The 23,315-nt window shown below is 36.7% G+C and overlaps 1 protein-coding gene across 3 annotated transcripts; it reads left to right on the top strand.

Annotated features, from left to right (window-relative positions):
* Nucleotides 1-4,235: 4,235 nt before the first annotated feature.
* tlx2 (T cell leukemia homeobox 2) lies at nucleotides 4,236-16,528 on the top strand. Of its 3 annotated transcripts, XM_030144705.1 has the most exons (5): nucleotides 4,236-5,413; nucleotides 12,243-12,458; nucleotides 13,213-13,450; nucleotides 15,700-15,880; nucleotides 16,387-16,528. In XM_030144705.1, the coding sequence occupies exons 1-5, from the start codon at nucleotides 4,903-4,905 to the stop codon at nucleotides 16,396-16,398; spliced, it is 1,158 nt and encodes a 385-aa protein (XP_030000565.1). In that variant the 5' UTR covers nucleotides 4,236-4,902; the 3' UTR covers nucleotides 16,399-16,528. The 3 variants fall into 3 exon arrangements, with proteins under 3 accessions (XP_030000565.1, XP_030000564.1, XP_030000567.1); XM_030144704.1 differs by having other exon boundaries at nucleotides 15,700-16,528; XM_030144707.1 differs by lacking the exon at nucleotides 12,243-12,458 and having other exon boundaries at nucleotides 15,700-16,528.
* Nucleotides 16,529-23,315: the final 6,787 nt, after the last annotated feature.

The raw sequence follows: 23,315 nt of genomic DNA, 5'->3' as shown, positions 1-23,315 counted from the left end.
AAAAATCATAACTTACATCCCCCTCTGTTTCAGAGCCATAGCTTATTAGATAAAGTTTTAATGACGCTCGTGGGAAAGTGGGTCACTGCAGCAGAAGCAGCAGCAGATAGACAGATGTGTAAGAATAAAGCAAAGAGCAAATGAAGATTCTCCAACAAGCATTTAGGGCAATAAAACAGGAAGCACGAGCTGTTCATACAGAATAATCTTTGCTCTATTTTTGCAGAATACATGCACAGAAGCATCACTGCATTTTGGTGTAAAGGATATTCATTTTATCTCCTAAATAGCACGTCCATAGCAATGAAAATGAGTGACATGCATTTACACATTTTGCATAAACATAATTAGTTGACATTAAATGTGTAACAGGAAGCACGAGCTGTTCATACAGAATAATCTTTGTTCTATATTTGCAGAATACATGCACAGAAGCATCACTGCATTTTGGTGTAAAGGATATTCATTTTATCTCCTAAATAGCACGTCTATAGCAATGAAAATAAGTCACATGCATTTATATATTTTGCATAAACAATTAGTTGACATTAAATGTGTAACTGGAAGCACGAGCTGTTCATACAGAATAATCTTTGTTTTACCTTTGCAGAATACATGCACAGAAGCATCACTACATTTTGGTGCAAAGGATATTCATTTTATCTCTTAAATAGCACATATATATATAGCAATGAAAATGAGTGACATGCATTCATATATTTTGTATAAACATAACTAATTGATATCAAATGTGTAACTGGAGGCATGAGCTGTTCATACAGAACAATCACATGTCCAGGTACAGTGTTTTATCTTTGCAGAATATATACACATAAGCATCAAATCAAAACACAGTTTAATGCAAAGGATTTTTTTTTTTCATCCTCTGAAATACCACGTATATGGCAATGAAAATAAAATGCATTCATTTATTTTGTATGGAATTAATTACTTGACCCAAGTGTAAAACAGGAAGCACGAGCTGTTCATCCACAATAATCTCATTACGTCCTTATATAAAGTTTTATCTTTGCAGAATTGAGAATAGAAGATACTTTATTCATACCCTTGGGGGGAATTCAAGGTGTCCATTCGCTCACGTAAAATACACAATCAACAAGCATGTGCAGAACACATGCGCAGAAGCATCCCAGTATGAAAAACAATCATTTATTTTGTAATAAAAAGAGTAATTTGACACTATATGTATGCTGTGATATTAGAGATAAAAAAAATATCCATATGATGACAAACACTGCACTTGAAAGAATGCTTAAAATCTTTACTTCTTACATCAGTTTGCATGAAAAAAAAAAAAAAAAAAAATATATATATATATATATATATATATATATATATATATATATATATATATATATATAATAAACATTTTAAAAAAAACACATATAATTGTAGTGTCATGTTGGGTAGCTGAGGTTGTCAGGCACAGATTCAGTAATGTTAGTTATAATTAAAGATTTGCAGTTGTATTCCAGTCTATAAAAGTAACATACGCCTCACATGAATAAGAACACGCTGACACAGAAAGGTGTCGCATTAAAAATGACATATATTCAACCTGTGAACAATAAGGAGCATTTTTATCCTTAATCATGGCGTTTTTTCAGCTTAAATCTCAAACACTTACATTTTACGCGTCAAAACCCAAATCATGCAAAAAAAAAAAAAATTAGAACACCAAATCAAATAGAAATAAGGACACAACAATGTGACAATTATGTGCGCGTAATGTATGATATCAAAGCGTAAATTGAGCCTCAGGGCCAAAATCGTTGCTTTTACGCGCGTAAAAGTGCATTCATTCACTAAAAAAAATCATAATTTGAAATATAACGATGGCGTATGCATCAAAGTATTAAAGTGAGAGGAATGAAAGAGGCACCAAATTATACATCCACGTGAGGACACATCACCCTGTGTGTTCAACCCATCCATTATTTCCATTATTGTCCCAGTCTGATCATTACGCATTAGACACGTTAAGCTGAAGACACTGATTCAACAGGAAAATGCTTTGCAGTGGCAGCTCTGATACAAAAAGGTAAAAACCCCAAACAGCAGCTCAGTGTCCTGGACTAATTCTGTCCAAGTTGCTGGTGTCATACATACTTGGTGATTTGGGAAGCACCAGGTCGTATTATATAAAGTGTTTGGTTCGTTGACGCACAAACATCCCTCATCTGTGCTGCTGACATCACCAGCAGGGAGAGATGTGTTACCCCAAAGAGGCTTTCAAACATTAGTTTCCGCCTTCCTGGCCATAGATCTTCCTGGTTTTGCATAAACGGCCAATTACCTTGTCAGTAAGCCGATCAGAGGCTCAGCGCATCCTCTCATCCCTATTCATTTTATTGTAACGCGCAAATATAAACAGGCCTAATAGCAGCTACACTCGCGCTGATCTCGTCCCCGCACCGTTATTGATATGGCCTTGAATTCACACAATTGATTTTTATGCTTCCCTCTAGCCACCTTGTGCAGTTGAGAGATATCTTTATTCGCACGGAAAGTGAAATAAGTGCGTAATAAAACGGTGATATATTAAATTCGTTTTACCCCGTGTCGCGGTTTTATTATGAGCCATTTTTCATTTTTATTGAATTGAGACCCTGGCGATCCGCGTCATAGCTTCGGGCGAGGAAAGGTTAAATAATTTGTGCAAATCAGCAACGCTACGATTCACATCTATCTATCTATCTATCTATCTATCTATCTATCTATCTATCTATCTATCTATCTATCTATCTATCTATCTATCTATCTATCTATCTATCTATCTGTCTGTCTGTCTGTCTGTCTGTCTGTCTGTCTGTCTGTCTGTCTGTCTGTCTGTCTGTCTGTCTGTCTGTCTGTCTGTCTGTCTGTCTGAATAAATAAATAAATACATAAATACATAAATAAAGTATTTTCTTTTGTTCAGACAAGGAATAGTTTTTAGATGTTACCTGCTTTACATAAACAGAAGACAAAATGAACGTCTTTAGCCTTATCTATCTATCTATCTATCTATCTATCTATCTATCTATCTATCTATCTATCTATCTATCTATCTATCTATCTATCTATCTATCTATCTATCTATCTATACGTTTGTACTGTAATCCACAAATCTTCTCCTCATTTGTGGAATTTCGTTCTTCTTCCTCACACACACCATCTTATCCTCTCACATTTGCATTTCTCTACTTTTTGCTGATGTCTTTTACAAACCCAGGCCTTTCATTGCCTTTAAATCAAGCCTCTCCACGTCCAGTCAATAGTGGATTTATGGTTTCATTGCGCGCAACAGTGCAACAGATTATTGCTGGAGTCCAGCTCAGACATAAATCTGTTCCAGTAGTTGTTGTGTCCTTCAGGACACAGTGTACTGATCCAACCATACACCGAATATGTGCAGCTGAATGTTGATGGTACTCACAAATTGGTACCGTTGACTTGTATGGGGTCTTTGGGTGTATTTGGGTTGATTGCAGTTTTGCGTAAAGCTACAAGAAGACGATTTGGTTCAACAGCAGGATCCCTCTCAGGTGGGATGGGGTTTCATAATAAAATATTGAGGGCAAAAAAAAGAGGCCTGAACATGCACCCATAACATTACTTTATTATTATTACTGTTAAAACAAACAAACTAAAAGACTATTATTGGGATTTAATGCGTAAAAATGCACGCAAAGCATCAGTTTTAAGTCAAACCTCCCACAAATTTATCATAAAACCCAAACCACCGCCAAGAAAATAAATAAAATATTCCCTCCAGGTGAAATATACCTTGAACAAAAACGAAATTAATATTGATTAACGTATTTTCAAATATGTGTTTATAGTGAAATCTACTGATTAAAAAAAAAAAGGTCATCAACTTTATAAACACACCAACTATTTACGCGAATATTAAATCCTTGCATTTTTATCAGTGTGTTTTCATGTGTCTGAGACAAAATACACCAAAACCGCTCGACTCGGGCCTTGAGCATCAGTAAAACGCGCAAAAATCCTCCCGTTTAAACCCAGAAAAGCTGCAGAAAAAAACAAAAACTAAAAGCTGCGGCTTCTTTAAGAGACGGGAGCAAAACAACTGTCCTACCGACGAGAAGGGAGGGTGGTAAGAGCTAGAGGAGGAGGGAGGGGAGGGGAGGGGAGGGGAGGGGAGGGGAGGGAGGGAAGGAGGGAGGTTTGGCTGGATGACCGAATGGCAGCTTTTACGCAGAGGGTTGTCTCACCTGCTGAAACGCACTTCACCATTCAACACAACAGAGCCGTCTTTCGCTCTCACCTCCAATTAATATCCGCGCTTGCGAGGTCAACGCTTCCCTTTCGCCTCTTTTTGTGGCTTGTTTTTTGTTTTGCCAATTGCTTTATTTTGATGCGACGAGATTAGGCATCCTGTCATGCCCTCCGCGTATGGATCGTCTCTTCCAGAGTAGGCAAACAAAGCGCATCCAGCCTCTCCAGAGAACTGTCTCCTCCACCAAAAAAAAAAAGAGAGACCCACGGATTTTTGTCTGTAAGTACTCAGGATAACCATTTGGGCCATTCGGTTATTTTTCTTGTTGTTAGACTGTCTTTTGTTTAGTTCAATGGGAAGGAAGGTTGTGTTAACGATGGATACGCTTTTCCCTAGCCCGACGGATAGGCATTTAATTTAGGGAACACCCGATCTCACTGTTGGACAAAAATAATGGCAAGATTTTGGATAGCACCGGACGCGTTATTGGTTTCCAGGGAGTAGACCGGGCCTGTGTCGATGCTTGTAAACGAATCTCCAGTAGTGAATCCTACAAACATTTCATTTCCCAAGTCGTCATTTACTATATGACCAAAATACATCTGTGCACCGATAAAATATACTGACAAACACACCCTCCAAAAACCCGCAAAACTATGGAGCACACCGGGATCGAGGAGGTGAACCAGACGCACCAGCAGCAGCATGAACCCATCAGCTTCGGGATCGACCAGATCCTGAACAGCTCGGATCAATCCAGCGGCTGCATGCTGCCCAACCGGACCGGCGACCCGGATTACGCGCTGGCCTCCAACGTGTACAGTAACGGGTACAACAGCGTCTACAACCCGGCCTGCTCCATGGCGGCGGCGGCGGGTCTGGCCGGATCCTACAACGTCAACATGAATATGAACGTCAGTATGAACATGAACATGAACGTTAATGTGAACTCTGCGGGCGCCGGTGGAGTGATCCGGGTGCCGGCGCACAGACCCATGCCGCCTCCGCCGCCACCCGCCGCCGCGCCTCATCCGCCCCCGTCGACGCATCCGGCGGGCATCGGTCCCGGTATTCCGTCGGTGCCCGGGATGGGAATGGGGAATGCGGCGAACTTCACCTTCCCGTGGATGGAGAGCAGTAGGAGGTTTGCCAAGGACAGATTAACAGGTAAAAAAGAGTTTCCTCGTCCTCTTGCAACACCTGTTATGCTGACGTTTTCCACGAAAACACACGTAGGCCACAAGGTTGAGTTTACCACATTTAATAACTTCATAAAAGTGCAAAATGTTTTATATAGAACACAAAATCTAAATGAATTCATCTGAGTTCCAGCTATTAGACTGCGTCCATCACGTGTCAGGTCTTATTTTAAACCCAAACACTATATATATATAAAAACAGACCATTACGCACACGAGCCTCTCTCCTATTTGTGGATATTTCACTGTGGCCTTTCAGATACAGGTACCTACGATTTGATCCCCCCTTGACATTTGGGTTTAAACCAGGCCCAGAACGATGATAAACCAGGACTAATGGCTGGAGTGCACCTGATTTCATCCATAGGTTGTAATCTGTAACGAATCGTATGCACACACAGTCACTTTTATTATGCTGGAAGGATAGTCTGATAAATGAGTGGAGAAATTGACATGGACATGCTGATGAATCAGTATTGGACCATCACTCTCCATTTACAGCGGATAACGGATAACGACGTCCCTCGTTTTTTTTTTTTTTTTTTCACGAGGATGAATGATTTTTTTTCTTTCTAAGAACCAATTGACGAAGCAGGAAGATGAGTCACAATAATAATAATAAATGGCACTGTTTAAACCAAGCCCATGCAACAGTAGCAGCTAAAATTATTGTTATTATTATTATTATTATTATTATTATTATTATTATTATTATTATTATTATTATTTACGTTCACAATTTAAAAACTATGTCTTAACATTTTTTATTCTATTCTATTCTATTTACATTAATTTCTTTTATTTAGCAATAATAGTTTCTCATTTACTAAAATCTTCCTCAATTCATGTGCATTTTAACTATAAAAATATGTATGAGCTTTTAAGTCAATGTGATAATGTGCTCTATATAAAAAAATATATTAGAGGTTATTTTTATTTTTAACACATTTTGTTGCTTTCACTTCACATTTTAGCAACTTAAAGGCCAAATAAAACAAATCTGTAAAAAAGAATTCATGAATTCCCATTAAAAAAAAAAAAAAATCTAATAATACACGTCATGCCTTCTATTTTCATTGCATGCTTGTTTGCAGCGCCTTAATGTGAGTTGCACAATCCAGTGTGAATTGTCAGAGCTCCTCATCCACTATAATGCATCCAGCATTCTTTACGCGTCTGCAAATGTGAAACCGAAATCGGCGTTTAGTGCAAGTGCAGATCTGGGGGATTGATTTTAAAGGTAAAAATTAATCAATAGTAATCGAATTACAGCAGAATAATAATTTAAAAAATAAATAAAAATAATAGTGTGACCAAATTAGATTTTTTTTACCTATTGCAATGCACAGTTTTAGTTCATGCATTCCAAAAAAAGTGAAGCATTATGTTGTATTTTTTTGTTTTGTATATTTAAAGGGGGTGCTTCCACTGCCTTTTTCACATGACCTCATCGTTATGAAGATGAAAATGAAGAACATCATGGATTTGCGCGCCCTCCACCCCCTCCACGCATTAAATATTCACCATTCCGTTCTTTCTACCTGATTAATTATTAAATACTGGGGGACGATATGTCAACTGCAAAAAGATACAGTGTAAATAGGCTTATCAATTTTACTCATAGTCACCGAGGGCCTCTCGTTTAATTTCTCTCAGCTTTGTGTCGCTGTAATTATTTCGCAGCTTATATCTTTCCAGTTTATTGATCAGGCAAAGAGCAGCAGCAGTAACAGTAACACAAACACACACCAAGGCGCACACACTATCCACATTTGGCCTGCTCTGCTTCCTATAAAAGGCCGTAAATCAAACAGAATATCATCTGTCCTGATGGCCAGAGTGTACTGCTGTGAATGTTTCAGTTTCTTCTCCCTTTCTTGTTTTTTTTTTCCAAGTTGAAACCGGAGCAGAAAACGGCTCCGTGCAGATTTGGACAACCAAACAAAACAATTTGCCAAGGGCTTGTAATTTTGGCAGCCATCGGAGCCTTTTTTTTTGTTTTGTTTGTTTTTTTGAAAGGATGTAAAGGAAACCTGTTTTAATTGCACCATAGATTATTCTCATTTTTCACCATGGCATGCGTCCTCATGGCCTAAATACAAGTCAGCCTATAATAAATCTTACTTTTGTATCAGACTGATGCAAAGTTAAGGTTTTGTTAAGAGCATCACTTAATGCATCTCTAAAAATAAGACTTGTTTATAGAACTGTAGGCTTTAAGGATCAACAGGAGCCATCTGTAGGGCCTTTTTACTGAGGAATTATGGGAAAGAAGTCGATGGATTTTACTGGATTTAATTTCTATCGTTTTATCCAACGGAGGAAGGAAGGAAGCTGCAGCACTGAGCGGAATCGGAAAAAAAAAAACAGTCATTTTTCATTAGTAAGCCTAATAACAATTTCTATTATTATTATTATTATTATTATTATTTAGTTGTAGTAGTAATCAATTTTTTTTTTTTCCTACTCAATTGTAGGGATTGATTTGGAAAGCATGAAAAATAACCTAGAAAAACAAATCCATCATATACAGAAGACGGAACATTAGAATATATTAGTTATTAGAAATTAATATTATGAATGGGCACAAATTGAGCAATAGAATAGAATAGAATAGAATATAGTAATATTAAATTAAAAAAAAAATAAAATCAATTAATAAAAATAGATAAAACAGCTCAAATAAATTAAAAACGACAAGTACAAACTCACACACAACCACATATTTTTATCCCTGTAATAATAATAATAATAATAATAATAATAATAATAATAATAATGCATTATCCTTAAAATAAACAGAGCTATTATCGGCTTCACCATATATAGGCCACGTAGCGCCAATAAAAATAGAATTAACCAATTTCTACCTGCTAAATCTCTGTTTTTACCGTTTAATGGCATTAAAACTTAAAGATGTGAATTTATTGAACTCGCTGACGTCCTTCTGTTTTTCCTGTTGCCCTTTTTCCCGGTGTGACAGAACACAGTGGCCCTGCCTTTTGTCCCTTACAGTGTAATAAATAGCAATATATGTTCATGTTATATTTCAATATCCCCCTTTAGAATCCTTCACGGATATATTTATTAGATTGCTACAAAGGTAATATCCGCAGTGGGGAAGGGAGGCGCTGTCACCGAGAAGTGTTATTAAGTATAAGTGGTTTTATTATGGGAAACATGTTCTCAACGGCAGCATTTTATTTTTTGATATGCTTATGCTAAATTGTATTACCCAGCCTGTAGATTTAGTATTCTCTCCTATTTTCTTTTTCATTTTACAGAAGAAGGTGGAAGAATGTCAGAATGTTTTTGCAGTTTTTCTAGAAATATCAGGGTTTTTTTCCCCTTTAAATAAGCTATAATAAATAGAAATAAATATAAATACTATATGGTTGAGTGTTTATGTTAATGGTTCTGACTTTGTGCAGATGCATTAAATGTTTAAGTGTTTTTAATCTTCAGTCTTCTCACAGTAAAACTAATAAAATCTACTTTTTTTCCATAGGCTGGAGCATCTAAAATATGAATTATTTAACGCAGTTTCTTTTTAGTGTCATTGGATCCAGACTGTTTGCATTAATATAACATCCATATACACTTAACTGCATAATGAATTGTAGATTTTTCATATTTTATTTGTTCTTTTATATAATTCTACAGGGACAGGTCATTTTAAACCCACTATAGAACAATAAATATGTAATAAGCTGCGGGAAAAAAGCACTAATATTTAAAGAATTGGTTATTATAATGCATTAATGTGTATAAACAGATTTGTAATGTATTACCACGGTGTTATTTTCATTAATAGTTTTTAATTTAGCAAAAAAATCCACTTGTGTTTTCTGGGAGAAGCTCCAACATTACTGTATATGCTGTCCTATTTTTAACTTACAGTACAAGTAATAATAGCCACTGATAAATCTGAGAACATCTGATTCCTGAAAGGTCTCGCACCGTCAGTCAAAACATTAAATGTGACTGATGCAGTATCCATAGCATCACTGTATCATATATTTATCAGCATTTTGCACGCTGCGAGGCCCAGTTCTCCTGCAGTTTGCGGGTCCAGAGGGTTCATGCTGCATGTTGTGTTCTACTTTTGTTGCCTCTGAACGTGCTCATGAGTGCCTGGTCCATTACTTAGCCCACAGATGGCCTGAAATAGCCATCTAATGCAGTATTATTTAGCCAGACCTGCTGTTGGGAGCTACAACAGGCGTGCTTTTCTCTCAGTACCCAACCATGTATGACAGAAACCGACTGAAAATGAACTTTCTAACCTGTGTTTAAATATATACAGTCATGGAAAAAAATATTTGAGCATCAAAAGTCCACAAAAACAATGGTTATGCAATCAAGTATTAACTCCTGTGTGTAACGCGTGACTAAAACAGACAGAAAAGAAAACATGGAATATCTAAAAGCACTGTTTTTGTCAGTACAATGCCATAGCTACTGATGTAAGAACTGAAGTGATTTTGGTTTTTATCAAGAAAACTATGGAAAAGTGCTAGATATCAGATCTGAAATTAAACTATTATGAGCTATTTTTGTTGTTATCATTATATTTGTCCAAACAAATGTACCTTTAGTTGCACCAGGCATTAAAATGAACAAGAAATGGAAGAAAATAAGGGTGGTCTAATAATTTTTTCCGCTAATATACATTATAAGTCACTGCAAGACGCTGAGTGGAAATAACAAGGGATTTGAGAACATGTGAACTCAGATAATGTCACGTTAAGAGCCACAGAGGCTTTACATTACACAATAAAAGCTCATAGGAATATTAAAGAAATAGTGTGGGATTATTGTCACTATAAAGTCATGATTAAATACCACAGATGCAAGTCCCCGAGGGAGCATTAAAGGCATACAATTAACGTTTTTATTATTATTGAGCATCGATGCAACACACAGTCTTAAACCTGATGATAATAATAAATGCAAATTACTATCAGAGATATAAAAAAAAATAATAATAATGAGAAGAGAGGAAAGAAAGCTATGGTCACTGTAATTCCAGTATGACAGATAATAAAAGGCAGCCAGTTTTCATTTTAAACTGAAAAGCTGGGTTTATAATGAGCACTCAGGTAATGTTAACTTTATGTGACCCACACACTGAAGCTATTCATCTCAACTTCACAGATCATTTGCTCATGTACTCCTCAATTTGCCACTTGTGTTCAGCACCATCAGGGGGATGTCGGCGGCTCACTGGAAATAACTGCAGAGCGTATAATAGCTTCGTGTTCCATTTTCCATCCAAATTGTCTGCGTGGCAAATGAATTTTCAGGTCGCTAAGAACTGTGAGAGCTGCGGCAGCACGTCGCCCTCGGGGGACACCTATGCAGATGTTTTCATATTCATTTTGGCTCCTGGTGAGCTTTCTGACAAAACAAAAACAAATAAACACCCTGTAAGACAGCAGGCAAAACAGCATACTGGGGAGGAATGACACAGAAACACACAGAGGCAGAGAAAAGATGACGGAATCCGGTGTTTTTTTTCTGTTGTTGATTTCCATTTGGCTTCAAAATGAGAATGTGGCTGGGGAGTGGATCTATGGCCAAAAACGATCTCATTACATTTATTGATCTTCTGTTTACCCAAGGCTGACAAAATAGACAGGATTCATAGATATTTTATGATGCAGAAGATAAGTTGTTATTAATACCCAGATACAATGATATGTGAAAGAGAACCACAAGGCACAGAAGAAAGAAAGGCTCACAGTGTGCAATTAGCATTTTTTTTTTTTTTTTTTACAACATTAGTGATGAAGCTATTTTTAAAATAACACGCAACAACATTTATCGTTTTTTTTTTCCCCTAAAGTAGAAATCTATTTATACAACATAGCTTTCAATACCTGTAAAGTACAAGTGATTGGAAAAACAGTGACTGATTCTTAAGATTATGATTGAATGTATGTGTAATTATGTATAATACTAATGTGATAATGTACTTTTGCATGACTGCTTTATCTGGTGGAGTAGCTACTTCATGTCTTTTAATATGGATTTTCTAATAGGAAAAAACAAACATAAAATGTGCAAACAAAATAGGAAAACACTAATTCATTTCAGTTTTTTTCAGGTGAATTGCCATTAATCAGTGCATATATATATATATATATATATATATATATATATATATATATATATATATATATATATATATATATATATATATATATATATAACATAAAGTGTTATGTAGCTCCTTGAACTGGTACAGGCATAAAATACAAGCAATAGAAGCAAATGTGTTTTCAAAACCATGTGAAGATTATTTTATGCACATTTCTAACACAGGAGATGGATTTTAAAAAAAAATATTGGGAACATGGTATAAAAGAAAACACTGAATCACAGGCCATGAAAAATGTATATGTTAATATGAATTATAGTGCAACATATACATTTAAAGAAAAGAAAAGCCTCTGATGTGGTTTGACATGTGGTGAAACAGATTAATGACAGGGTTTTAATTGTATAAATTCATAAAAACAGGAGACGACACTGATTTTCTGAACAGTACAGGTCTGATTCATGTTTGTAACTCTGTTATTTGTCACTCAGTTTTTCTAAATGGCAGTTATCCTATTTTGTACCAAACCCTTTCCAAATGCTAACTTGAGACACTAGTGGTAAACGATGTTAAAGTAGACTCTGTTCATCATTCAGGCCTCCTTCATGTGATTATCTGCTATGCGTTGGTGCCCGCCCGGCGGCTGCTGCCGTGCTCCAGATGTGGGACCTCACTGTGTCTCCCTTTCCTTTAGGGGAGCAGGCAGAGGAGAGCCAAGCAGGAGAGGCCACTGGGGGGCCAGGGGCCACCGCCGGGTCCCTCTGTCCTCTCCCCAAGGGAGACATCGGCAGGGTCCCAGTCTGGAGCACTGTGGAGACATTAGCCAAATGCTATTACCCCGAGCTCGCTCACCTGCGAGACGGCAATGGCCTTCTAGCAGACTATCCTTTCCCAAAGGGGGCTTGCCCAGGTGAGTCACCCCCTCCCCCTACAATGTACCTCCCCATCCCCACCCACCCCAATGTTCCACAACTGAAGCATTTGATTCATAAAACTGAAGCACAAACGAAAAGTCATTTTTGGAAAAAAAAAATAAAAAAAATCAATCAATAAAAAAAGAACAACAAATAAACAAAAATGATTTTAAGTCTTGATTTGCATTTATCTTTAAGTCAGTTTAATCCCAAGATTCAATTCACAAGCAATATGTTATTTTTAATTGTTATTGGAGCTATAACTCCATATCTCTGCTTTCAATTGTTCCTCCATTACTTTTCTTTGGACTTCATCCCTGTATGAAGCAGTGTAATGCTTGGTTTTCTAAATCTGGCAGGGGAATTGTTCTGGTAATTACATTTTTCTTCATCAATTGGCAGCTTCTGGGCCTTCACTCCCCAAACACACGGGTTTTTCCAGAGTTAAGACAAAATAGACAATTATTTTATCTAACTAAGGTCTGGAACACCAACTTCTGTTTATAAAACAGGGATACACGAACCAAATCTCGAGGGAAATAAGTCTGTGATTCAGAAACACAGATCATTCCAGTGTTTCTGCATATTTCTATTTCCAGAAATGGAAATGTGGTACAACAGACATTTATCTCAACCCCTTAAAGCCAAGCCCTGCAACAAATAGTTTCTACTTTTTTTAAAACACTGCAATGCTTTTCACTAAACAAAGTCAGATAAATCATCTTTTTCGTCCTTTCCTTCCCATTTCAGCCGCCCTCTCACCCTTCTCAGTGACCCGTCGCATCGGCCACCCGTACCAGAATCGGACGCCGCCCAAGAGGAAAAAGCCTCGTACCTCCTTCAGTCGGGTACAGATCTGTGAGCTGGAGAAACGTTTTCACCGGCAAAAGTATCTGGCGTCGGCAGAGCGCGCCACCTTGGCCAAGGCCTTGAAGATGACAGATGCACAAGTCAAGACCTGGTTTCAGAATAGGCGAACAAAATGGCGGTAAGATCACAAGCTACAGGAGTGTCGTTTTGCATCTTTATATCATCTATACCACAGTACATGATTTTGAAGGTCTCTTTTACATGTAATTTGTTGCAATTTGATGTGTTTTTCTAAGGCAGTTTGTCATTATAGCAGCAGAATCTGTACTCAGAAGAACCACTCCCACCATTTTCCTGTAGCGATAAATCAACATCATCGAATGTGTCTGTGTTTTGCTCTTGGATCCAAAATGCTTACTGGTGTTTTACTTTAAACACAACTAAAATGCCCCGCAGCTTAAGCATTAAAGGCATCGTGCAACACAACACCTATTTTGCTTAGCTTAGCTGCCATCGGAGGCTAGTTCACTTGACCAAGCACAATTACTCGAGCCTCCTGAAAGGCCTTTTAGAAACTTGCTGTCCGAAGCAATACTGAAACACTCACAGGAGGAATTGACTGCCAAGTCCGTACATTGAAAAAAAAAAACACTCCTTCACTTCATTCTGAATGTTGTTTATAGCCATTTGGAAGTAAATGAGTAGGAAATCAAATTATGATGCCCTGCCCTTAGTTAAAGGAACAGGACACATATTTCATAAGCAAATTACAAAGAGCTAAATTACCTTTTAGGGTTTTAATGTGTAAATGATCCTAAAGATTCTTAAAATTAGTTTTTAATAATTTAATCCATGTGTAAGACATTGAAAGTGTCCTTTTGGGCTGTGAAAAAGTGGCTCTATTAGCTCCAATGGGTTAAGTAAACATAATATTAAAGTTTATTCTTTTGATTCCTTTTACATAGAAACTAGAGGTGTGTATATGTGTAAAATGTGTATATGTGGAATGATCGTAAAGCTGGATATATGTTAGCATACGCTATCGCAGCAATAGCACTGAAACATAAATAAACAAGATGCATTCAGAGGAAATAATAAAAAGATGCAATAAAAATGCATTTGCTTGAAATAAACAGGGTGCATATGCTGAGTAACAAGGGAATGGGCTTAACTCGTTTTTCTGATATTCTAGTTTTGCTGAGATTTATGCCATTTCCCTATAGTGTGCACCTGATAGGATGAGCATGAGGGATGTCTTTGCGTGACGACTACGCTAGTAACAAGAGGATGATCAAATCAACAGCCAGAGAATCAGATTATGATAATGCTGTTAACAATAATGTGTGGCTAATGGATGGAGGTTGGTGTGCATGAAAGAGTGTTTTAGAGGTGTGTTTCCGCCTGTGATTCATTCCTGCCATTCGTACTTGGTTGGTGATTTTTGACATTAATTGCACATTTATTTTAAGTTATTACATTAACACCCCAATGGCTTCAAATCAGTGTGATAAATTATTTTTCATATTGTCTTTGTTGCTAAGAAAGACTCCGATTCTTTGCTAAAATTAGTGCACAGACTCCGGAGAAAATGCTCTAATGACGTCCACTCTGCATATTCTCAAGCATAAATATTAGAAGTCCAAAGGATGTATCATCAAGTGTTCAAAAAAAATTATTTCTGTGCTGATTTTAACAAAAAAACGTTAATATTGACAACTACCAACCCACTACACAGGATGTATGTTAGTGGAAACATATGTAGTGTTGAGGAGAAACAAAAAAAGATGTAACTTTTCACCTCGGGGCTTTGGATTTTGTGTTCTGCCCCCTCATTTAGTCACGTTTCCACGCCAACACCTGTCAGTCATGTTGATCAGCTGTCCTCCAGCCCGAGGCCCAACTAACTGACACAGGTGTTGAATAAACACACAGTAAATACGCATGATTTGGAGACGTGTGGGTGTTATGGGTGAATATTTGAGTTGTTTTTGTTCGTTTTTCATCCCCCATCCATCCATTTTGTTTATGTATTATTTATTCATTCATAAATACATTTGTTGCTTCATTTATTGAAATCCTTCAGAAGTGTTTTAATGTACAAGAGGCCTTCAGAGAACATTTTGTGCTGAAATAACTTTTTGTGCGTTCTTTTCCTGCAAATTACTTAACATCTCATTTTTTTTTTGTGACCTTTAATCCTGAACACAAGGCTGAGATCTATGTCTTTTATATCATGTCTTTTTAAGAAATAATAATGCAAGATGTGTTTTACCTCAATATATATGAGAAAGTAAGAGAAAATACTGAAAACTAGCATGGATTACCAACACTGTAACACGTTGCATTGTTTGAAACTGTATATATTTTTTTATAAATACACATTCAAATCCTCGTGTGTTCCTTCTTCTGTCTCCTCCATTCATGCAGGAGACAGACGGCTGAGGAGAGAGAGGCCGAGAGGCAGCAGGCCAACCGGCTGATGCTGCAGCTTCAGCAGGAAGCTTTCCAGAAGACGTTGAGCCAGCCTCTGCAGCCAGACCCACTCTGCCTGCACAACTCCTCCCTCTACGCTCTGCAGAACCTGCAGCCCTGGGCAGAAGACAATAAGGTGACCTCCGTCACCTCTGTGGCATCTGTAGTGTGATTGTGTGTGTGAGTGAAAAAGAAAAGGGGGAGGGAGAGAGACAGAGGGAGGGACGGAGCTGGGAATGAAATGTGTTTATCAAAGTGTCATCAGTGTGTATGGACAAAAGGGAGGAATCTCTTCAGTCTATTTCTGACGTGTCTGTTAAAAAACGCAGCACCATTATGGGATTGTCATAGACACAGGAAAATGATGCTATCTTTGGAATAAAAAAAAAAATGAATGGACATTTTGCTTCCTCATTGATCGTTACCAGCAACATGTTGGGGGAGCATTTGTAGAGTGAGACAGCTATCTGTTACTGCCAAGACCTACAGAGCACTGTATGCCGACTTAACTGCACAGGAGCCGCACTGACATTGACTTTGCAGATTGTCAAAATATAAGCAAGCCTGTCACTGTTATCTGAAATATCTAAACTATGTTGAGTAATTTTCCTGCCTTACACAAAGTTTCCGCTTTCCCTTCAGCTGTCGGTCTAAAAGAGAGGAGGGCACTTTATCCCAAAGTGCCAGGAAACAAATGGACACCTCTGTACATGCCCAACTATCAAGACTGTCCCCCTTTTGCCTCTGGAACCCTCAGGAGGCAATAGAGACTTAATGCCAGTAACGGCAAAAAAAGACCATCTGTTTTTCGCTTTTGACTTTGTACAATATAGTAAATGCATGTTTCAAGCCTTTTCTGTGTGCACTTGGACGTACCACTGGAGTCAGCTGCTGTAGAGGCGGAGCTCCTCGCCGGACGCAGCTTTCAAGTGGTAGACGATTGGTGGAACTCCTGATCACGGATTCCTCATTATGTTCAATTTAAAGGTGTTTTATATTAAATAATATTGTGACTTTTTGAAAAGATGACAAACTTCTCTGTTTTTCTTGTCTCTTTTTGTCTCATTGGATTCTTTCACACAGTGCCTCTTTGCATGTCATTTTTAACCATTAAGAAAACCATGCAATAATACCTTATGCTTTTGAGAGATAGATAGCCTCATGGGATTTAGATTGATTACACATTAAAGTTTCAAGCCACCCAAAGGTAAGATACTATTGAATTGTATCAGAAGGACAGTGCAATACCTTTTTTTATCCATAAAAACTGATGACTACAGCTCCCATGTGTGAATGTGAAGCAGAGTGTTGGTGAAAAACAGCGAGCATGCTCAGCAAAAGCCTCCCTGGATAAATAAAGGTTTGAAAACTGATGCCAACTCAAATTAGAATGAGGATACGACACAAAGTACAAGTTGTGCCGCTGCCAAGTGAACACATGAAATGCAGAGGTCTGTTTTTTGTTTGGATTTTCGTTGGAGCGTCGTAACGGAAGATTTGTTTAACAGCTGTGGCAGGAAAAAGGTGTCCCTAGTCTTTATGTTCTTACCGTTAGAAAATGTCCAGGGCTGTTATAAAGGCTGAATTTCTGTTTTTGTTGCCATTTATTCACAATAACAGGATTAGACTCATTTGGTTTCCACTGTTTTGCTGTGATCTGTTGTTTTTGTATTAGTGTTGTGTGATGCTCTTCTTCTCAATTCCTGACACATCCATCGTAAATCGTTAGCTTTATAGCATAATTGCCTAAGTCATACACTATATAGACAAAAGTATTGGGACATGTTGGATTCAAGTGTTTCTTTTCTAACAGGAGTCAAATGTCATAATATAGTTTAACTTCCAAAGACCCAGCTATGGGTTTTCTGTCCACATTTGTGGACAAGAGTTTCACAACTTTACACATAAAAAAAAAGAAAGAAAGAAAATAAAATTGTCCACCACAAAGGACATTCCATAAAAATTTTAAAAACTGCATCTGAAAAAACTGTTACATTATGATGTTTCCAATGTAGGCACTTATTTAATAAAAACAAAAAAAGCTTGTAGTTCGCTGACATTTCCTGGGTCTCAGGAGGTTAAATTGTGATAAATATCATATTGATGATTAATATTGATGTTTATATCTCAAATCAGCAAGAACAGGAAATCTTAAAGCTGTAGATATGATGTATTCCAATGTTTTTGTCCATATATTTTATAAACATCAGTATTTCCTTTTTAAGTTTAATGGGAGATGTGAAGAAATAGATGGTTAGTTGTGTTAGAAAATTATTATTCACAGTCAGAGCACGAAGAATATTTTAGAAATTTAGAAGTAGAATATTTAATATCATAGTCATGGATTAAAAAAACAAAACGCAATCAATGTGGAGGCGAATTAAGTAAAAACTATCTCTGGGGCATTTTGGAAGCCAAGATAATGATTTAAGCAAAACTAACCAAAACAAAACTATATTATATTTGTCATTACTGTTTTGTAGCCCAGACCCCTGTTTGGAAAGAAACACCTGAAATTGTGTCCCAATACTTTTGTCCATATAATGTATGACTTAGTCAATAATGCTATGAGGCTAACAAAACAGAAATCTCCTACCTGGAGTGCCAAATCACTGAGATCATCCTAATTTTATATTTTGAGTATAATGTGATGTTTTGCTCTGTCTAAGGTGTTTTTTTTTTTTTTTTGTTTTTTTTTGAGTTCAGTAAAATGAGCCTTAAAAGCCACAGATGCTAACAAATGTTTAAGGAAAATGTACACACAGTGTAAACATGTAATCCTAAATGACATTAAAAGCTATTCATTTGTACATTTTTAAAGCCACTTTTAGTTTTAACATCCATTGTATTGTATGTGAATCGTGGCCACCTAGACACCAGACAGCCATAAACATCCGTTATCGCCACAGACTCTCCATCATACAAATGCTTATCACTCGAGTCATAACAAAAACAGCCTATATATCTAGAATCACAGTAAACACATCATTCAGGTTCCCTGCTCGTAAATGAGCCTTCAACACCACGAACGCCACAGGAATCAGACTATTCTGTGCCCCGCCTCCTCTCGTTGACAGGAAATCACTGGATTTCACTGGACTGTGAGAATAAGTCAGCCTCTTGTTAATCTTGGCTGTGCCTGCTGCTGACAAATACTTATCGCACGTCTTATACGACAGTAGTTTTGCAAGTTCCAGGATAAACATTGTCGACCTTTTGTTGGGATGTCCATGACATCTGCCTGTTCAAGCCTACAAATCATTCATTTAACCCATAAAGACCCAAACAGCCACTGGTGACCAAAATCATCCACTGATCTAAAATATTTAAGAACTACCGATCCACTAATCTTATCAATACATGTAAATAATTGGTGTAAAATATAGTTTTTCCTCTTTTCATGTTCATCAGTTATGACCCAATTGGACGTTCAGAGGCTCCGTAGTGAACATGGAAACACTGTCATCTTCTACAACATTGATTCACCAGTAAAACTCATGGAGTTGGATCAAAGACAGTGGATGGAAACATGGTTTATGTTCAGTTGACGATAGATTTGCTGAAAAAGTCACTTTTGCTTCATTTTTCTCTGTTTCTGATATAATAACCCTCAACTTTAATCTGAGCTTTTATGAATTAATTAATTATGAATTAAATATAGGAAAATATGTGATTTTCACTGAAAAACTACAAAATACAGATGATGATATAATAATAAAAGCTGATAAATCACTGAAGAAAAGTTAAATTTAGAGAAAAAAATATTTTAGAACAGCCACAAAAGTAGCACTGGGTCTTTATGGGTTAAAAAAATTATCAAAATCATCAAATCTGAATCTAAAATAAAAACCACAAACATGCTCAATGAACTGTTATGGAACTTAAAAAAGTAAAACAGGTTTTAAATTGCAATATGCAGAGGATAATATTGTAATAAATAATTATAAAACACTTAAGAAAGGGTAAATAGACAGAAAAATTCATTTCTGTAATTGCCACAAAAGTAGCACTGGGTCTTTATGGGTTAAAACAGGTAGATGATCTGGTTCGAAACAGCTGTCTAACGCTGCAGCCACCCCCAACAACCCCCTCTTACTCTTGAAAACATACGCACTGTGTTAAGTCAATTTTTAGGACGTCTTGCCTGGTTGGGATCCTGTCAATAGCGGGCAGTTTTCCAGGTGACGCCTACTCAACCCCCATTTCCTCTGCTCCCTGCTGCTTTCATCTCTCTGTCTCAGATGCCTTGAAGACGTGACTTGGCCCATTTTACAAAAATTCCTCCCCTTACTGTTTTCAAAACTATGCATTGTGCTTTCCTACAGGTGCTTAAAGATTTTTTTTCCCTCCTCCCTTGTCATGGCTCTGTATTTTTGTTCTCACCCTGTCTCTGTCGCCACCGTAGAGCCCTGTCCTCATCCAATAAAATGTCACCACACAAGATGAGCAAGAGCAAGAGGCTCAGGGTATATCAGACTTCCTATCAAGAAGTCTGTTTTAAACAGAGCCACTGAAAAAACTATTCACCACGTACGCTCTGTGTCACGCGTTGTCTGCTCCTGACAGTTGTTGCTATTCTTGAGAAACGCTGTAAACATTTAAGTCATAATCAGGCACGTCAGAACTTTGAAAACTCAGAAAGGTCACAGTTACTTGCAAGATTTTCAGATCTAGACTTATTTTCTAGGCTTGTTTTTCAGAAGGCTGCAACAAACATTCTTGATTATTTGTCATTTTGTGTGTGCTTTTGTTAATAATAGTGAAATCAGATGCATTTTAGATCACACCTGCTACATTCTGGGCCTTATTTTTATGATTACAATCTTTAATTATGAAAAATCCCTTAGTTATGTTATAAAAGCAGGTGTTCAATCTTTTTACTTCATGCAGATAATGTGTTTTACCACCAATAATAGCTTAATGTGCTATTATGTTGCTCAAAATAACACAAAAAGACTGCTTTTGATAAATTATGTTCTCTTTTATCATACATTGATGCCCATAAAGTTGGAGTATTTTTTTTATTTACCTCTTCTTATGACATGATTGTGACAATATGATTTAATCTTGATAGATAGTGTTACTGTGTGTATGTTTATAAATGGGAATAAAAAGTGGATTATGGCTGAAAAAAAAATCCAACTTTATGGCCAACGGTATATTTATTTTGCAATTTCTAGATACTTTTATGTTATTTTTAGCAGACACTATATTAAAATATGTATTTTAACTCTTGAACAGATGTAATCATTTCAATCCTATCTCATTTTTCAGGATGTAACAGCTGCTGTGGCCACATTTTAGAGGAAAGCAACCACTGGCTCACACTGCCAAAGTCTATTAGATCATTGCTAATGTGATGACATGTCAGGCTTTGTTGACAAAAGGCTTTTATGGTTCTTGACTTTTAAATACTGCTATGGTCTGTTAGTTTGAGATATATGTACAGTGCGCTAATTCATTGGAAAATATTGATTGTGTATGGTGGAGAAGTTTTGCTTTTGTTTCCAGAGCCCTCTACTTTCGCAATATTCTGTCTCCATTATAATGCACTTTGTCTTCTGATGTTTGGTCAAAAAAATTTAGTATTTCCGTGTAATATTTTTATATGCAAGACTTTACATGTGAGATAAATGATGATCTGAAGTCTAATTGATGTGTAAGCAACTCTCAAGAAAATTAATAAATCAAAATCTATTAAATATAACTAAGGGACAAAACAAATGAAGTTGAAGTTTCTAATATTTCATGTTGATAGAGTGAAGACTGAATAGCCTTTGACATCACAGTCATTTGTCCTTGACTGTGACACATACAGGGTGGGGAAGCAAAATTTACAATGAACATTTAGTTGTTTTTTCTCAGCAGGCACTACGTCAATTGTTTTGAAATCAAACATATATTGATGTCATAATCATACCTAACACTATTATCCATACCTTTTCAGAAACTTTTGCCCATATGAGTAATCAGGAAAGCAAACGTCAAAGAGTGTGTGATTTACTGAATGCACTCGTCACACCAAAGGAGATTTCAAAAATAGTTGGAGTGTCCATAAAGACTGTTTATAATGGAAAGAAGAGAATGACTATGAGCAAAACTATTAGGAGAAAGTCTGGAAGATACTATTAAAGAAGAATGGGAGAAGTTGTCACCCGAATATTTGAGGAACACTTGCGCAAGTTTCAGGAAGCGTGTGAAGGCAGTTATTGAGAAAGAAGGAGGACACATAGAATAAAAACATTTTCTATTATGTAAATTTTCTTGTGGCAAATAAATTCTCATGACTTTCAATAAACTAATTGGTCATACACTGTCTTTCAATCCCTGCCTCAAAATATTGTAAATTTTGCTTCCCCACCCTGTATATTACATTTAAGTTAAAACCTGGTAATTGATCAAAAACATGGATGCCAACAGTCAGATTTGCTCTGTCGTCCTTTAGTGTATTATGTCTCAAGATGGAAATGATCTTTATGATGCCCTGTTTCTTTTAATGTATATGAGTGGGGGCTGTTTTAAGTAATTGGCTCTGCCTTTTCCCCCATAAATAGGGTAATAAGTACCAGCTCTGCATACAAAAAAAAAATTAATTAATTAAAACACCAAAAAGAGAGGATACTGTTAAAATCTGAGTAATTAATATACATGCAAAAATAAATATATGTGTTTTCTATTTTACATATATCACATGATTATTGTTAAACAACTGAACGCTGTAGCCACAAAATAGGAGCATCGATTCAGTTCCAGCTGAGTCAAGTAAAGAATGACAAGCTGTCTAGGCAGACTGACGACATGACAGAGACGTCAGAGCTAACTAAACACAATATAATGACTGTTTTCCTTTCTCACTTTCATTCTCTCAGGTTTTCTCACACTTTCAAATAAACATTTGCATGCACTCACATATGCACTTGGTTACCAATGCATGTTTACATAAGTCAAAAGAGTACGTGCAGTGACAAGAAAGCAAGCATGCACATGCTTTTGTATGTAGGTGTGCAGCAATTCCTCACACACAAGTGAAAAATTGTCAGAGTTCAATTTTAACTTAATTAAAATATATACAGTACAAGCACTAGAATTAACAGTAAGCAATTAAAGTAAATTAATTGTAAACCCGTCAAATAAATAAATATATTTGTTTCACCTTCAACAATGTAGTGCAAAGCAAATGTAAGTTACCTCATATGAGCCATGAGAGCAGATCTGCAGACATGTTCTGGCAGTCTTTTACACATTAAAGCTTTCAGGCATGCATGAAGACAGCTCATTCCTTTTGGGTAATACAGGTACTGTGGCTTAGTGACTCAGTACTAGCTTGATATGGGTTGCTGCTGTGCAAATAATTACATGAACAGAAAAATATCTCACAAAAATGACTCAGCTGCTGTTTCCCAACTGGATTTTAAACAGTTTGTTTTACATGTCACTGCACCTTAAGATCATATCATGTTAAATCATGTGTCATAAATCACGTTGTCTCTTATGAAAAAAAGACAAAAAATGTTCACAATTTTCTTAATAAACTGTCTCAATATATCAAGGAATTAAAGGTGTCAGGTTGC

Source organism: Sphaeramia orbicularis, chromosome 10 (genome assembly GCF_902148855.1).
Source record: "Sphaeramia orbicularis chromosome 10, fSphaOr1.1, whole genome shotgun sequence".
Taxonomy (NCBI): Eukaryota; Metazoa; Chordata; class Actinopteri; order Kurtiformes; family Apogonidae; genus Sphaeramia; species Sphaeramia orbicularis.
This window is presented reverse-complemented; position numbering and strand designations above follow the sequence as displayed.

Bases quoted from the DNA above. Each gene is read 5' to 3' on its own strand.
- tlx2 (XM_030144704.1), top strand. From the start codon at position 4,903: ATGGAGCACACCGGGATCGAGGAGGTGAACCAGACGCACCAGCAGCAG. The intron at 5,414-12,242 runs GTAAAAAAGAGT...CCTTTCCTTTAG, and splicing joins TGCCAAGGACAGATTAACAG to GGGAGCAGGCAGAGGAGAGC. The intron at 13,451-15,699 runs GTAAGATCACAA...CCATTCATGCAG, and splicing joins AATAGGCGAACAAAATGGCG to GAGACAGACGGCTGAGGAGA.